Source organism: Nuphar pumila, chromosome 6 (assembly GCF_984573655.1).
Source record: "Nuphar pumila chromosome 6, dmNupPumi1.hap1.1, whole genome shotgun sequence".
Classification (NCBI taxonomy): domain Eukaryota; kingdom Viridiplantae; phylum Streptophyta; class Magnoliopsida; order Nymphaeales; family Nymphaeaceae; genus Nuphar; species Nuphar pumila.
Window position 1 is genome coordinate 27,755,300 of NC_143254.1, and position 18,757 is coordinate 27,774,056.

General features: G+C 37.5%; 1 protein-coding gene across 1 annotated transcript; it reads right to left on the reverse strand.

Moving 5' to 3' along the window:
* Nucleotides 1-204: 204 nt before the first annotated feature.
* Nucleotides 205-16,637, reverse strand: LOC149834476 (cyclin-dependent kinase C-1-like). The gene is made up of 12 exons (XM_090011433.1): nucleotides 16,389-16,637; nucleotides 6,244-6,325; nucleotides 6,056-6,146; nucleotides 5,936-5,965; nucleotides 5,741-5,850; nucleotides 5,549-5,621; nucleotides 5,338-5,458; nucleotides 5,126-5,243; nucleotides 4,053-4,192; nucleotides 3,797-3,854; nucleotides 1,198-1,268; nucleotides 205-1,113 (listed from the first exon to the last, which is right to left on the reverse strand). The coding sequence occupies exons 1-12, from the start codon at nucleotides 16,496-16,498 to the stop codon at nucleotides 576-578; spliced, it is 1,542 nt and encodes a 513-aa protein (XP_089867559.1). The 5' UTR covers nucleotides 16,499-16,637; the 3' UTR covers nucleotides 205-575.
* Between the last annotated feature and the right edge of the window lie 2,120 nt (nucleotides 16,638-18,757).

Genomic DNA, 18,757 nt, shown 5'->3' on the forward strand with positions numbered 1-18,757 from the left:
TAAGCTATGATGTAGGCACTACGGAACTAAATCTTTTATACAAATTGCTCCAGGCAATGGGCACACAATGAACTATAATGTCAGTGCCACACAGGACTAACTATAGATCAATAACCAGGAACTGGACAAAGTCCAAAAGCAATTCATATCACTGTTATTCGTGACATTCTGATCAAAAGGACAAAACTCACAAAAACCCAACTCTTGCATAAATTTATAAGTTTATGATTCAGTAACTTCTTGATAAATAACAAAGGGCATATAATATATTCTTGCTCTTATTGTTCGGGTTCAGAACAAGGGAGTGGTACAGGAACAACATGCCTAACCTGTCTTTCATCAAATAAAACTGTCAAACTGAAAACAAGTGTGTGATGGATCAAAATCCTAGGTTCAAGGGACACTAAAAATATTCAACACTGGTTCTAAGAATGCCTGTGGTGCACGATTCAGCAAACTACATCAAGGTCAAATAGCAGGGCTCTTCACTTTACGAGGATCCATTCTTAACCATGAAGAATCACCCGTTAAATGCCAATATGTCACATAGCACGTACATACTGTTTGCTTCCACATTATTGTGGCCAACCATACTGCGGATTCCGATTGCCACCCATCATGTTGGGCCCTCGACCAGCACCTGAATTACCATACGGACCTGACTGGGGGTAATTTGGGGCCCCAACTCCATAGCCACTGGTTCCACCTCTAGGACCGCCTCCAGGCATACCAGTTCCAGCATAACCAGGCCCTCGTCCTTGAGGTGGATAAGGCCCACCACTGTATCCACCAGCTTGGCCACCACGGTTTGGATTGTAACCGCCACTTGGGTTTCCACCTTGAGGATACCTGTTCTGCCCTCCAGGAGGCCCCCGAGGCTTGTTGTAGTGATGACTTGGCCCAGCAACAACTTGTGGTGGGGCATTATGGATGGGCTGGTTAGGCCCAGGCCTTATCGGCATATGTGGTTGCCCAGGCTGCTGAATCGGAGGCAGACGCTGGTGCTGCTGAGGATGCTGCAACTTCTGCCTCTTGGCTGTTTCTTCATGCTGCCGTTGTTGTTGTCTTTTCTTTTTCGTCTGGAACTCGTGGGAGGACTCATACTTGGGCAAGCTATCAGGAGGTCAGAAACCATGTAGGGCTACAATTGAACCAAGTCCCTGGTATGCAAAAATGAACAAGAAAAGCAATTCAAACCTTTTGGGATCACATGGCAAAGGATCACTCCAGAAATACTCAGCGTCAAGTGCATCTTTGGCAGATATCCTCTGCAAGAAAAAGAACACCAGTGAGTCATAAACAGCAGTGAAGGCTAGAAACAGTAGACCATTGAATATGTCAGGCAAGAAATAGAAAACTTATAATGGGGAGTTCAAGAGGAAAATATCCAGATAAGAGAAAAGCAAAGATCGCACCTCAGAGATGAATACATACAGAAGAGTATTAGGCCAAGTAGAAATAAATGATGAGACATAACAAGATTTTGTACCTTCTAAACCAGACTTCAAAACAACCTTAAAAAGCTCTCATTATAAGTTCCACTGAGCTCATGAAATAATAAAAACTACATGGTGCATAACAGTTACAGAATTCAGATACAGGTGGAAGTATCTCTAGCCTTCAGTCAGATATACAGCAGTCTAGTGAACCCTGGCACCAGTTTCTCTATAGAAAGAATCAAGGAGGGCATCACTGTATTTGGAACAGATTATGGTGTCAATCATTCGCTAATTTAACACCTAAAGAAACTAAATGCAAAAATATACCGCCTTTTGTCTAAAACAAGAACACAAGACTTCCTCATTTCACAATACAATAGAAACAGACAAGCAACATTGTTGATATTTGGCAAAAAGCCCCAATAATTAACTGCAAATTATTTGCAAAACCAGGACTTCTCACTTTCACGTGATCCCCTCACTAACCTAACACCAGTTTCATTTCATGTGCCAGATGAACAGAATAGTAGCTACCCCAATGTATAGAAGGTATTTCACAATTTTCACGTAAGCTATCAAAAGGTACTAGCAGCATGCGTCACAGAATCAAATCAGCAGTCATTAAGTGTTTTTACAGCCACATCCTGATCCCTTGACATCCTGTTCACAAATACAGAATGAATCAATGGCAATGCCTATGGTACTCGTAACAGAGAAAATTACATAATTCCAGGAAAATTTCTCATACTGTGGTCATTATATAATGACTTAATATTAGCAAAAACCAAAAACAGACATGGTAATGAACATAAACATAAAAGAAGATTGGACATAAACCAGGAGAATAACCTATACTTACATGAACTGGCAATTCAAGGCAATGGATGATCTCTGCAAATGTTCACGCCCAGGGTTTAATTTCTACATTCTTTTCAGAAATATGTTCTTTTAGACAAAGAATACACAGACAAAAATCTCTATCATGAATTTGCCCACTCACTAACAGGACGAATGTTCACCACAAGAAGTTAACCAAAAAGGTTATCAACAATATTTTCAAAACATTAGCAGAGAGGTTGGGTTCAAGAATGATTGTGATATCCCCAGCTTTCATAGCAAAAGAAAAGAAGTAATCATGATAAACTAAAGTCGTTTTCCCCAAATCTCCAACTTGAAAGCAAATTTCTAAGAACTTTATTCTTCATACTTCTCTTATAACTTCATCCATAAAGCGCCTTTTAAGTTCCATAAGATAATCCCTTTTTGAGAAAATATTGATTTATTCAAAATTTGTAATACACGCCATGAGATTTTAAAAATAAGAAAAATAACTGAAATCTAACATGTTATTTTCATTAATTGAAGTTGTTAGGTGGTACCTCAGTCCTTAAAAAGTCATAAACAGAAAAAGTTAAAAACCTCATCTTTTTTTCTTCTTTTTGTCATAGAAAATAATCCAAAACTGTCCAGCTAGCACACACACACACACACACACACACACACACACACACACACACACACACACAGAGAGAGAGAGAGAGAGAGAGATTCTCTTACTAAGAAATTCCCAATAACCACATTTTGCAATATGGGCCACAGCTATGATAGACTATACTGGAGCAAAACCAGCCAGACAACAAATTAGATCCTTTAGCTCTTTTTGTTGCAAAAGAAAATCCCAAGCAATGCTTAGCAGGCATAGTTTATATAAAGTTTCCAATTCATCTATTATTGGAACTTGCAAATAAAATGTTTACCTTAAACAGAAATGGAGACATTTAGATGAAACAAAGCAAAGTAAACTCAAGGAATTTGGCAGCCTTGAGAGCACAAAATTATTGAATGAATCAAAGTCATAGAAGTTAGAAAGTAGCGCAAGACAGTGTATGAGCATTCTCAGAGATATTTCAGAAGACTCATCTTTCCAAAATTGCAAATCATGACATTGGAGGTAGAGAAACTTAATGATTCAAACTTCCATCATTCTTGATATTCACCAAGAAGAAAATAAGATAGTTGCATCTGTTAGAGACACATTATCTCAACATAGGGATCAGAGGTTCAAGTCCTATTTAGGCCATTCCCGAGCTTAAATACTAAAAAAATGTGCACAACCTAAAAAAAGTGCAATGAAGATGCACAAAGGAGATGTTAATAAAAATCAGAGCTTAAAACCAACAAATGCTAGATCTTGAACAGGACTCTTCATTATAACAGTACAGATCAAGGTGGCATAATGCTTGGCCCAGTGCCAGGTCTCACAGGCATACATTAACGATTCACCATGGAAGTTGAGACCTCCTGAGGTCTGAGAATAGACATGGTCCAACTAAAGACAAGAATGAGCAAAATGATACCTGAGATGGATCAAGGGTTAGCATCCTCTCCAACAATTCCAAAGCATGTCGATCAAAGCTGCCACCGAAAAGGTAAACTGCATCTTAGGGTTCCATCTACTTGTATCTCATCAAAGCAGAAACTTCAAACTCAGATAATAAAAAATGTGAAGGTGGGCAAAAGATACAGAAACCATCCAAGATAAACCACAAATCAAACAGTCAGAAGAAAATACAAATAATTGCAAAATTCCATATTCGTATTTGTCCTACTTACTGTTTAAAAACCTCTCTGACACGCCTCTTCATTGGTCTTGAGGGCTTGAAATTATTGTACCATGGAATCTTTGAAACTCCTGGCCAGTTAACCTCATCCGGAGATCCACATAGTTCAAATATTTTATTCAACTGCTCTGGCTAGAATTATCAAGAGAAAGAAAGGTTAAAAACAAAATGAAAAAGAAAAAAAAGGCTAACATGTAAAAACATAAAACTGAAAAAAGTTAAAAATGCTAAATATTAGAGAATGGCAATCAACATGCAATTTCCCCAAAAAACTACTGTGACCAGATCTTAAATCATTAATGTTGCAGCAAATCTTGAACAATGAGAAAGAGAGAGATTACATACACACACAAATGCATAGTACATACGTACATATGTATAGGACCTATAGGTAATTAGGTATGTATGATTTTGGTGGTAGTGTACTATGACCATCCACCCAAGAATCATAGGGTTGGGTTTTATTCGCTCAGTCTGACCCCTCAGACGTATTTCGACATAAAATCATGATTTAGTGAATGGAGAAATTTTAGTGTATTGTAGACTGTTGGTTTTTAATGCTCCCAAAAAAATTGCTTATATATCAGAATTAGACGATCTAAACATGTTTCAATTGCACAAACTATGTAGATCATATGTGTAGGACTTGATCCACAAAAAAAGCAAGAAAATGTTGAAAACCTAATGGTTTTTACTGAAAAGTATGCTACAGCAGAGTCTAGCCAATATATAGGCACCCACCCACATGACAGTTTCCAGCCACTGCCAAGCAGACATTCTACACTCAAATGTCTATGTTTGTCTGCGCATATGCTGTGCATGCACATATAAATGTGCACTCATAGAATTTTGATATATACCAGCTACTGCTAGGCCAGATATTGGAGGTACTAGTGCTGTCTCAGGACAGATGAACCTTTATCAGTATCCTGCCTTGCTGCAGCTGAAAACCACCATGAGCATTGGATTTTGGACTACATGGTGCTGGAAATTACATGCATCATGCATGATACACTGAAATGCTTGTACGTGCACACGCGTCATTCATAAGTTTGTGGACAATACCTCATTTTTTCCAGGCAAGATTGGCTTCCCATGCAGAAGTTCAGCAAAAATACAACCAACAGACCACATGTCAACAGCTGGGCCATATTTAGTGGAACCGAGCAGCAACTCTGGAGGCCTGTTAATGAATTGAACAATTAAAAACTAGAAACCATATTGAAGAGTTAGCAACATGTCATAATTTGAAGGGCGGCAAGCAAATGATAGATTACCTGTACCAAAGAGTTATGACACGGTTTGTAAGATTTCCATTATGGTCACTAGAGAAAGATCTAGCCAATCCAAAATCTGCCAGCTTTAAATGTCCTTCATTGTCAATCAGAAGATTGGACCCTGCACATGAGGAAGGAAAAAGGAACTGAAATAGTTAGATTGAACACTATGCAACAATATCCATGGTATGAAATGACATTCAAATATGACCTTTAATATCACGATGAAGCACTTGGTTGACATGGCAATAATGAAGGCCTGTTAACAGCTGCTTCATATAGCACTAACATACAGAAGTCATACGAAAACAAACGTTATGAGAATCTTATGACCAATATGGTTATTCTGGTCCAAAAGTTACGCATATTAGGATGGAGATATTAGGCTGATCATCAGACTTGCCTTTATCTGAGGAACGGTAAACCGCATTCCTGGTCTATCTGAAAGACCAGTCAAATCATGGTCCATATACTCAAAAACCATGTAAATGCTGCCCTTGTACTTATTGCCATCTGTCAAATGAAAACACTATATTTTCAAGATGTAAACAATGAAAGATCAAGAAGTTAAAGAAATTGTTAGAAGCACAAAGAATACCTGGCCTCCCATGTTCATCTTTTTCGGGACCTGGAATTAAAAATAGGATAGTTAAGATTGATTGGTGTCTAAATATAACAAAAGTTCACAGAATAATTATAGAGAGGAAGAAAAATAAACCTGGGGATGTTACAATCTCTTTTAACTGAATGATATTTTCATGATGCAGCTTCTTTAAAATTTTAATTTCACGGATCGCTGTTATGGGGAACTGCAATAGTAACACAAAAAATCAGTCAAAACATCTCCAACCATAACTGGGCATGCATGTTACTTGAATCAGATCGTAAAACAGCTAATTAGCATACTCCTTCTCTCTCATTGTCCATTCTTATCTTCTTTAATGCAACAATTTCTCCAGTTTTGATCTCCCTGGCCATGTATACTTGACTGCACTTTCAAAACCAAAGTAAGATTCATGCATAGATAAGAGAATCTGGTAACAAATTTCCAACATACCAAAATAAGAAAATTTAAGTAGCATACAAGCACAAATACTATATAAAAGAAGTGCACGAAGACACTCTCACAACACTTGAACAAAATACGCAAAAAGCATAAAAGTAGCAAACATGCAATAATGCATGTATTTCATAAAAAGGAGCAAATGTTTGAGACTCTCAAGCTTAAGGAATTACAAGGGGGAACACCCCTATTTATACAAAAGCAAAGAGGTGCAAAGGGGGGGCTCCCAAAGGAGTCGTTGGGGAGCCCCCAACGACTCTATTGGGGGACCCCCAATGCACCTTTATGAAAAAAAAATTAAAAAAATAAAAAATAAAGAAATACAAAATGCAAAAATAAATTACAACATATTCACAAATGGAATATGCGCAAGACAGGAAATTACAAGAATACCCTTTTCGGGTAAGAAAATAAAATATGTATAAATATATATATTTATATACGTAGAGATACATATACATATAATATATTATATGTATCTCTATGTATATAAGTATATATATTTATACTTACAACAAGGTTTTGGAGATACATTTTAACAAGGTTTTGGAGATACATTTTAACACCCCCCTCAAACTTACGGTGCGATAACTGCAAGTTTGTCAAGAAGGAAATGAAATCTGGGCGAACATAGTGCTTTTGTGAAGAAGTTTGCAAGTTGATACTCAGACGTCACGTATGGTAGATCAATGACCTTCTTCAAATATTCTTCTCTGACATAATGGCAGTCCATTTCTATATGCTTTGTTCGCTTGTAAAAGGTGTGATTCTTGGCAATATAAATTGCACTTTTATTGTCACAGCATAACTTTGTTGGTTCTCTGATAAACACTCACATATCTTCCAAAAGGCGTCGAATTCATACAATTTCCATGATGGTAGATGCCATGTCTCTATATTCGGCTTCAGTGGATGACAGAGAGACCTTCTGTTGCTTTTTGCATCGCCATGAGATCAAAGATTCACCTAAGAAAATACAAAAGCCAGTGGTGGAGTGACGGTTACTAGGGTCACCTCCCCAATCTGAGTCAGTATAAGCAAGTAATTTTAATTCAGAAGAAGAAGATAGAAATACTCTCGTATTCATTGTTCCCTTCAAATATCTGATGATGCGAAGAACAACACTCATATGAACGGTTGTAGGAGCGTGCTGAAACTGACTGGCGATGTGTATAGCATGTGACAAATCAGGTCGAGTAATGCTAAGATACATTAAAGAACCTACCAACTGCCTATAAGGAGTAGGATCAATTAGATATTTATTTTGGCTCCCACAACTTTAGGGGTTTTGCATACTTTGTCATCAGAAATTTCTAATCCGTCAATAATCTCACAAGCAAGTTTAGACTGGGATAGAAAATAACCACGTTGTGAATAGGCAACCTCAATTCCAAGAAAATATGTCAAAAAACCCAAGTCTGACATCTCAAATTTTGAAGTCAAGACGGACTTAATACCCTTGACTCCTTGAACATCATCACATGTAATTAACATGTCATCAACATAGAGTAATAGTATCACAATCCCTGCATTAGATTTTCTAGTAAATAGAGCAGTGTCAGTGTAACATGAGAAAAACCATATTCCAGCATTACACTGGTAAACCTGTCATACCAGGCTTTGGAGGTCTGTTTCAAACCATAGAGGGCCTTTCGAAGACGAAGAACTTTATCTTTAGGAATCTTCATGCCTGGTGGAGCATTCATACACACTTCTTCCTTAAGATCGCCATTTAAAAAAGCATTTTTCACATCCATTTGAAAAACGTTCTAATTTTTAATAGATGCAATAGTAATAAGACATCTAATTGTAACCATTCGGGCTACAGGAGCAAAAGTTTCTTCATAATCAATTCCACACTCTTGCCCATACCCTTTTGCAACTAAGCGAGCTTTATACCTTTCCAGAGATCCGTCGCTCTTAGTTTTAACCTTAAAAACCCATCGACAACCTATAGTTTTCTTTCCTATGGGTAGAGTTTGAAAATCCCAAGTTTCAACCCTTTTAAGGGCATTAAGTTCATTTTGCATAGCTTCTTGCCATTCTATACATTTTCTAGCTTCTTCAAAATTCCTTGGTTCAAAATAAGAATGAATGACACTAAGACAAGCCCTATATCAGGGTGAGAAAGAATCAAAAGAGACAAAACAAGTTGGAGGTCTACTATTCCTTTCAGATCTTCGGTGATCGAGAGTAGGAACAAGCTCACTATATTGGTCAATAGCACTTCTAAAGGTGTGTTGGTTTCTACGAGAGTACGTTATTGGATCACTTGAAATTCTACTTTCTTGTTTGTTGAGTGAGTTATGTTCACCAACGTCACCATCATTCTCCTCATCATGATTTGGTGATACATCATCATCACTAGATATATCATCATTATTAGATAATAAGTCAAATTGGAAGGAATAATCAAAATTTTCTTGTTGAGAAACATTTTTTTCAAAGTCACTTTCATTTTCTAAAAAGGTTACATTTCTAGAGACATATAACTTATCATCCCGAAGATCATAACAACGAAACCCTTTTTGAGTTTCGGAATATCCAAGAAAGGCGCAAGGAATAGCCTTGGGAGAGAGTTTGTCATTCTTATCCGTAAGTATAAAACATTTACACCCAAAAACTCGTAACCTACTATAATCAGGTTCAAGCTTATATAAAATCTCAAAAGGGGATATTTTTCCTAATATCCTAGATGGTAAGCGATTTATCAGATAAACAGAAGCAAGAGCTACTTCTGCCCAAAAGTTTTTAGGAATGTTTTGGAAAATAAGAAGGGTTCTAGTGGTCTCAATGATGTGCCTATGTTTTCTTTCGGCCAACCCATTCTGTTGAGGAGTTTTAAGACAAGACCTTTGGTGGACAATTCCATGATCCACAAGATATACTTTAAATTGATTGGAGAGATATTCTCCTCCAGAATCACTTCTAAATATCTTTATATTACTGTTGAATTGATTCTTGATCATTGAATGGAAGGTTTTAAAACACGAAAAAACTTCATGTTTGAACTTAAGAAAATAGATCCACGAATATCTGGAAAAATCATCCACAAAAATGACATAATAAGAAAAACCTCCTTTTGAAGCGACAAGTGTGGGTCCCCAAACATCCGAATGGACAATTTTGAAAGTTTTAGATGAGAACATAGTTATTTGCTCAAAAGGTAAACTTTGTATTTTTCCGAGAATACAATCATTACAAGAAAATAAACTTTTACATAGGTCTTTTGCAAAATGTAAATAAGACAACTTGGTGATATTAGGATGACCAAGTCTTTTGTGCCACACATTTATATCTTTACTTTGGGTCACATTACAAAAAGAGATTCCATATAGTATAAGTCTCCTTTTCTAAGGCATTCCCCAATCAATTTCCCGGACCGACGATCCTGTATTAAACATTTATCACAATAGAATTTAATATCGCAACCATGGTTCGAGAGTTGAGAAACAGAGAGAAGGTTTAAGTTTAGTTTAGGTATAAATCTAATTTTTGGAATAAAAAAATCTTGAGTTTCAAAATTACCTATTCATTTAATTTCAAGAGAGGTTCCATCCGCAGTGGAAACAAAAGAGGGAGAAACATTTTTTGAGTAATCGGAAAGTGAAAGCATGTTTGGGGACATATGAAAAGATGCACCGGAGTCCAAAAGCCACAAGACTTTACCTGAAAAAGATGAAGTAGATACGACGGCACCGGAGGTAGCTCCCTTGAGGAGAGGTTGAAGGGCTTCCACTATTTGATTTATGGAGAGTGACCCATTTGATGATGCCTCCTCCTTTTGTGGTATACCGGTGGTAGCCATTGCGAGAAGCTTTTTCCATTTGGGACATATGGGTTTGATATGTCTGGGTTCTTTACAAAAATGACAAATAATTTTGCTATAGTCCCTTTTTCCTCTTGGCCCACCATTTTCACCTTGATTTTGTGATTTGAAATGAGGGGGACGATAGGTTTTTACATTGTTCCCGGGTCTTGATACGGCATTGACCTCATTGCTTTCTTCATGATTACAAGGAACCACAAGAACACTCGATCCTTGTTTACATAAACTCATGCGAGTCTCCTCACCACTTAATTTGGTGAGTACATCTTCAAGAGAGGGAGGAGTAAATGAGGATAGAAGAGAAGACCTTATTTGCTCAAATTCGGGCCTTAGCCCATTCAAAAAATTGAAGAACCGATCTTCTTCAAGTTGCTTGTGATGGAGTTCAATTGCCTCTCCACTCCATTTTGGTTCAAGCATGGCAAGCTCATCCCAAATGGAGAAAAGATCGACAAAATATTCCCTAATAGTCATTTTACCTTGAGTAAGAGAGAGCCTTCTTTTGAAGATAATACTTATGAGATAGATCCCTCGATGTATACACTTTCTCAAGATAATGTCAAACTTCCTATGCTTTTTTGAACTTAATAATGTTGGCATTAATCTTAGTTTCAACGGATGAAAAGAACCAAGAAAGAATCTTGAAATTCTTCATTTCTCATTCATTGTGCTTCTTAGAATACTCTTCAAGAGCTTTAACCCTTTCTTCACTTTCAAGAATCTTGATTTCACTTCCGTTTACCACTGTTATTTTGGGTTCTGGTTCCGGAATTGTGCCTTGCATATAACCCCATAGCCCTTTCCCTTTTATGTGAGCCTCCATGTTTCCGGCTCAAACATGATAGTAGGAACATTTAATTTGAAGCCAAGAGTAAAATGAGACTCTTTTTCACCCATTATGAAGTAAAGAGAAAGGGAGAAATGGTGTACCAACACAATATTTCAAATGCTAGCTTGCGCAAGATTCTTCTAAAATATTTGAGAAGCAAGATCCACCACTTCAACCTCCAAAGATCCGAAGGCACGCTTTTCGATGTACTTGAAAAGAAGAGAATCTCACAATCCTCTATCACCAACCAAGCTCTGATACCATGTGAAAATGTCTATGAAGAGACAATACGCATACAAGCACAAATACTTTATAAAAGAAGTGCACGAAGACACTTTCACAACACTTGAACAAAATACGCAAAAAGCGTAAAAGTAGCAAACATGCAATAATGCATGTATTTCATAAAAAGGAGCAAATGCTTGAGACTCTCAAACTTAAGGAATTACAAGGGGGAACACCCCTATTTATACAAAAGCAAAGAGGTGCAAAGGGAGGGCTCCCAAAGGAGTCGTTGGGGAGCCCCCAACGGTCACATTTGTGACCGTTGGGGGGCCCCCAACAACTCTATTGGGGGACCCCCAATGCACCTTTATGAAAAACAAAAAATAAAAAAAATAAAGAAATACAAAATGCAAAAATAAATTACAACATATTCCCAAATGGAATATGCGCAAGACAGGAAATTACAAGAATACCCTTTTCGGGTAAGAAAATAAAATATGTATAAATATATATATTTATATATGTAGAGTATTATATGTATATGTATCTCTATGTATATAAGTATATATATTTATACTTACAACAAGGTTTTGGAGATACATTTTAACAACTATCACCACTTATTTGTGTGTGTGTGCACATGTGGAGGAATTGGTAGGTCCAAACCAGTTTTATCCTCTTAATCATCCTATCCACTTCAAGAAATCACAGTTCATGTTAATTGCTTAATATGAAACTATAGATATTTTTATTGCTAATTATCTAGAAACATGATTTAGATCAATTATTTCAAGGAAAACTGTCTTTTTTATCCTAACCGATCTTACTCCTTACAGGCAGTTGGTAGGCTCTCTAATGTACCTTAGCATTACTCGACCTGACTTGTCGCACGCTATTCACATCGCCAGTCAGTTCCAGCACGCTCCTACAACCGTTCATATGAGTGTTGTTCTTCGCATCATCAGATATTTAAAGGGAATAATGAACAAGGGAGTATTTCTATCTTCTTCCTTTGAATTAAAATTGTTTGCCTATACTGACTCAGATTGGGGAGGTGACCCTAGTAACCGTCACTCCACCACTGGTTTTTGTATTTTCTTAGGAGAGTCTTTGATCTCATGGCGATGTAAAAAGCAACAGAAGGTCTCTTTGTCATCCACTGAAGCTGAATATAGAGCCATGGCATCTACCACCAGGGAAATTGTATGGATTTGACGTCTTTTGGAAGATATGGGAGTGGTTGTCGAAGAACCAACAAAGCTATGCTGTGACAATAAAAGTGTAATCTATATTGCCAAGAACCACACCTTTCACGAGCGAACAAAGCATATAGAGATGGATTGTCATTATGTCAGAGAAGAATACTTGAAGAAGGTCATTGATCTACCATGTGTGACGTCTGAGTATCAACTTGCCGACTTCTTCACAAAAGCTCTATGTTCGCCCAGATTTCATTTCCTTCTTGACAAACTTGCGGTTATCATACCGTAAGTTTGAGGGGGGGTGTTAAAATATGTCTCCTAAAATCATTATTGTAAATATAAATATATATATTTATATACATAGAGATACATTTACATATAATATATTATATGTACATATATCTCTATATATATAAATATATATATTTATATATTATTACCTGAAAAGGGTATTCTTATAATTTACTATTTTGCGCATATTCCATTTGGAATATGTTGTAATTTTCCTATTTATTTTTTTGTAATTCTTTTTTTACTTTTTCTTTTTTTATTATTTAATGTGCATTGGGGGTCCCCCAATAGAGTCGTTGGGGGCTCCCAACGACCCATTTGGGAGCCCCCCCCTTTGCACCTTTTGGCACTTGTATAAATAGGGGTGTTCCCCCCCCCTTGTATTTCCTAAGCTTGAGAGTCTCAAGCATTTGTTCCTTTTATCAAATACATGCATTATTGCATGTTTGCTATTTTTACACTTTTTGCGTATTTTGTTCAAGTGTTGTGAGGGTGTCTTCGTACACTTCGTTTATAAAGTATTTATGCTTGTATGCATATTGTCTCTTCATAGACAATTTTACAATGACATCTTTACTTCGCATGGAGAAGGATAAATGGAAAAAATATGTTACGATGTTCCATAAATCATGATAAATGAGAGATAGAGAACAATGGCAAGAGAGGAAAAGAAGATGAAATGGTGGTGAATGTGACACTTGGAAAACTGGGTAAGTTATTAAATGCACAACATTACTTTGCATAAAGGAGAAGAAATGGAAGACGGTATGATGTTCCATAAATCATGATAAATGAGAGAGAATGTGTGTGTGTGTAAAACATTAGAACACACTAAATACTTTAATTAGACATATTAAAACACACTAAATATTTCATTGACCAAAGGAGTTGGGAGGTGGGTAATAGTAGAGAGAGCCAAAAAGCGATCAACATTACTTAAAAGTGAAACTCAACAAAGTGTTGAGTCCCACAAGCACAAATACAACAGCACTACATGAAAACACCATTTACACAAAAACAGAAAAACCCGAACACAAAACAGAAAACTCATCAAGGACCACAGACATCTAGATGAGGATCGATTGTAGGCAGAGGCAGGTCTTTGATATATATGCGTAAGATAGCATACAGATCCGCCAAGACCCTATGAGTCAAACAGTTAAGGTTGAACGGAACATCCCGAAAAGTAGCATGGTTTCTGGCCATCCATATGAACCACCACACTGTAAATAACTAGACTCTCCAAATAGTCCTCCACTTCTTTTCGCGTCTAATTATAGCAGGGACGAGGATAAGATCTAACGCAAATCAGCCCTCCCGCACAACAACTGATGGAGCCAGAGCATTGTGTAAAAGATGGAGTGTTTTAAAGGTAAAAGATGGAAGCAAAAAGTCACCTTGTGCAAGGAGATTGAGATTGAGAGAGAGAGAGGTCAAACATAGCATTAATATTGCCCTTTTTTAACAAAAATATTTTTTTAAAGAAGGGATCTTAGTAGTCAAAACTGCTAGTCGAAACCTATGGTAAAGACCCCTAAAAGGACTAGGTGCGACCAAAAAGATAACACAAAGAAAAGCAAAAATAATACAATAAATAGTTAAATTTAGTAGAAAACATTTGATTGTAACTATGAATGAAGTATACGTGTGTAATTCAATGTAACATATCGCAAAAATCATAAAATTCCATGAACATAAAATGTACATGTATGTGTATAAATATAAGAACACAATACATACATATATATACATGTAAATTACAAAAAATAAAATAGAAGGCAAAAAGAGAAGTAAAAAAGAAAAAATGGGAAAAAAAGAACAAAAAGAAAAACAACAAGAGGAAGAAAAAAAGAAGATAGTGGAGGGCCGACACGAGAAAGAAGAAGAAAAGGAGAAGAAAAAAGGGGAAAAAAGGACAAAGAAAAGGGAAAAAAGGAAGGAAAAGAAAAAGAAGAAGGATAAAAAGGAAGAAGAAGAAAAAGAGAAGGTGAAGGAGAGAAAGGAGGAGGAAGAAAAGGAGAAGGAAAAATAAGAAGAGGAAAAAAGGGAAAGAAGAAAGGGATTGGGATGGAAAGAAGCAGAAAAAGAAAGAAAGAAAAGACAGTCATGTCCCCGCTGCCTAGGCAATAAAACAGGGCCCTACCGCCTAAACTTACAAGTCTAGGTGGTGGCTCTGTAACTAGCCTGCCTAGGTGCTGCTTTTGACAACTAAGCAAGGGATTATTTTGATTGGTTGCAAACCAAGACCAAGCTTCAGTCACTTGGTTTTTGTGCAACTACCCAACTATCTTCATTGTGACTTATATATATAGTCACATACATATTATATATTCTATGTATAATTATAGTATATATTGTATAATACATATAATGTACAGTATGTATAAAAGGATGCATATACTGATTATATAATACATAATAAGTACATTATAGAAGACATCACTTTATATACATATGGCCACATTACACATATAATATATACATATAAATATATTATAGTACATATTATGTATAATGCACAAAACACATTCTTCTATGGTCTAGGTGTTCTACAACTGGCCATGAGCGAGACCCTTTTCACGCTGCCTTTCTCCTAAACATTCCCACGTCTAAGATACATATGCATAAAGTGCCCTATATCTGCTTTTGCACTGATTGAACCGTTATGTTTGGTTCTTCCTCAATGTAGCCAGTCAATGGTTATTGTAGGAACAGTCAAGCAGCTGGATATTCCTAATACTATATATTAAAGATAATTGCAAACACATAAAAAACCGTAACTTTATCTGCTCTGTGTTCATGTTCAAGGGGAGGAGTTAAGAAGGAACTGGTCAATATGGTTGCAGAAAAAGGGTTTTTTTAAGGTATAAGGCATTGATCAACATCATTTTGATATTCGCTGCCGATATAGTTTCATGGAGGAGGAAGAGAGCACTTTTCTACTAACATTAACCGGGTTATTTTCTTTTGCTATGTTGGAAACATAAACAAGGATGCCTGCAACTCATTTCTACAAAAAAGATATTTGATGCTACTGAAGTTCACTTCTCGCTAGCACAAATTCATGATAATCCTTCTTGCAAACAAAGGGAAGTTCCATTTAGTTTGGAGTCCGCAGCTCTCACGATGACCATAGCAGATAACTTCATTAAAGTAGCACCAAAATCCTAGTTCATTAAATCATTCAGTTTGAAATCTACATATTTATGTCCATAACACGTCACCGCGAATAGTCCGTAACGTACATATGTATGTCAACACCTCGTGCATCTATCAGTTCAACCTATACATGGACATGTCCATGTGTTATTGCATTTGCATCCATTGATTATATGTATGTGTACATACTACCAGACGGAAACCTTAAACGGCAACCCTAATCTAACTCGAAAACCCTAAAGCACGCCCAAAAATAGAAGACTCAAAAGAAACACAAATTTGACCAATCAAGAACCAGAAAACACAACTTATAAGCGGAAACAATTAACACGACCCTAAATTTAGACGATTCGAGAGCTTATCTCGGGCAACCAAACGCAGAGAGAGATTGCGATCTAACACCGCGAAAGGATACTTCAGAGGGAAAAAAGGTGTGGGGGATTCCGGACTTACCCGTAGGTTCCCTCGCCGATCTGCTCGAGCTTCTCGAAGCAGTCGACGCTCCGGGAGCCCCAAGAGGGAGACTCGTCGATGTTCAGCTGCCCCGGCGCAGCCACCGCCATTGTTCGCTCTCCCTCCTTTCCTCAGCAAGAGGGTTCGCAGAGAAACCCTAGAAGCTCTTATAAGCGTCTTCAGAGATATCTTCTTCTTCTTCTTCTTCTACTGATTCTGCGGGAGCGACGAAGGGAACGATTTAGCGTCGAATGCCAAGTCCAACAGCTCTAACATAAGAAGCAAATCCCCATCACCATCCAATTGCAGATCTGACTAAAACCGGGTCAGATCCAACGGGTCCGATTAGTACATGGAGCCGCTTATGGTATGTGAAATTTCAAACCAGAGTCGGGTACAATCCCAATTTCGATTAAGACATGTGATTTTTTAATATAAAAATTAAAAAATTATTATTTTACCAGGTATGTATCGGGTCTGGGTATGGTTTTTCTTATAGCAGACTCGATAGGATCCGGATCTGGACCTGGTACCTGTACCTTAAAAGAAATTCGGGTTCAAACTCACTTGGATCTGAACCAAATCCGACCCGTTGACACACCTGGCAGAGATGCTCCAGTGTGTAACAGGCCTGGCACATAGTTATTGGAAGTGCCAGCCTCCTGGGGCGTTTGATTGTACGTCCTGCGTGTCATGTGAAACACTGCAGACGCTGGTCACAAGCCCGCAATCAAACAGTGAACACGGTGTTCTGCGCCTCTGTGAGACATGGGAACGCCTTTTTGTGTATTGATCCCCTGGAACAGTGGAGACGGTATACTTTAAAAGAAAAATATGTTCATGACAAATTGAACAGTGTGTCTTGGGCAAGAACATTGTCCTGTTTGTCTTGTGCAAGTTGTTCTGTCCCAACCTAAACAAGGAGCCAAACACAACCTAAAAGGCACTGTTTGAATGACACCCAAAACCAGGTCGCCAGGTTGAAACCTGGTTTTGGATGTCAAACCCAGTTTTGGGCGTATAACTCAGTCTGTGCACTGTTTGGGTGACACAAACTGGGTTAACCAAATCTGGTTTTGCCCTCAGAAAATTAAGTTTTGCAAATGTGCCCCCACAACCAAAAAGTCAGAATGATTCCAGCCAGCTGGTCCTGACCATTTTTAGGTCAGTTTTTTTATTTTTTGAAAAAAATAGTGATGAGTGGCCATTTTTTTACCACTCGCTTGCTTAAAAATGGCCGACCACCATTTTCCCTTTTTCTTTTTTTTTAGCATTTTGTTACATTCGAGTCATTTTTCAGCCACCCACTGGCCGGAAAATGGCAGGGATGGTGCCTGCCAGGGAGGGTGACAACATCCCAGCCTTTTTTTTATTTGAAAGGCAAGATGAGGTTAGGCAAACCTTTACCAATTATACAATAATTATACAATGATACCATTGGGATTTGAACTTGCAACGTCCCAACACAAGGTGACGCACACTAGCTGCTCCAACCAGACAAGCGGAGCCCTCATTGGTATCATGTCCGCCTCTTCTCGGACACTAGATAGCTAGAAAATGGCCCACCACCTTTTTTCAGTTTGTTTTTTTGGTTTCTTACAACATTCAACCATTTTCCAGCCACTCACCAGTAGAAAAATAGACGGGAAAGGGCGGCACCATCTCAACCATTTTCTAGCTGATTGGTGTTTGAAAAATGACTAGCCTTTGTTTCTTTTGTTTTTTGTTTTTTTATAATTTTTGGTGACCAAAAAACCTGGTTTCTAGGTTTTCCAAACATTTGCTTGATTGGTTTTTGGCAAACCAGGTTAGCTAAAAACCTGGTTTTGAGGCAAAACCAGGTTTTTGACAAATCTGGCTTTGCCTCTGCCATCTAAAGGTCTAAAGGAAAAATTGTGAGGGAAACTTGTTTATCATTTATGGGAAGCACGCTTTTCACTTGCTTCTCAATTCACTTCTCTATCTCAGCTACATGTAAGAGAGAGAGAGAGCTGTTAGATGGTTTGGAATCAGTTTCAATTATAGGGATGTAGACTGATTGAATTGGGTTTGAATTCGTTAATTAGATCTGGAGTTGAATTCAGATTCGGTTAGCCATTTTCACTAATTGGATCTGCTTTTACTTGTAATCGGATCAAATTATACTCGGATCAAAAGCTGGACTCAGATTTAAGGTTTAGACCCCTAAAACCAAATCCAACACAATTAACTATCTGGATTTAAGGTTTAGAAGCTTATACCAAATTTGACTAATGGATTAAGCCAGTGACAATTGTAACCAAACTCCTACCGATTGAGACCTACTTATGGCAAATTTGGATTTTGGGTGGGGTTTCACTTTTATTTTTTTGCTAGTTGATAATGTTACA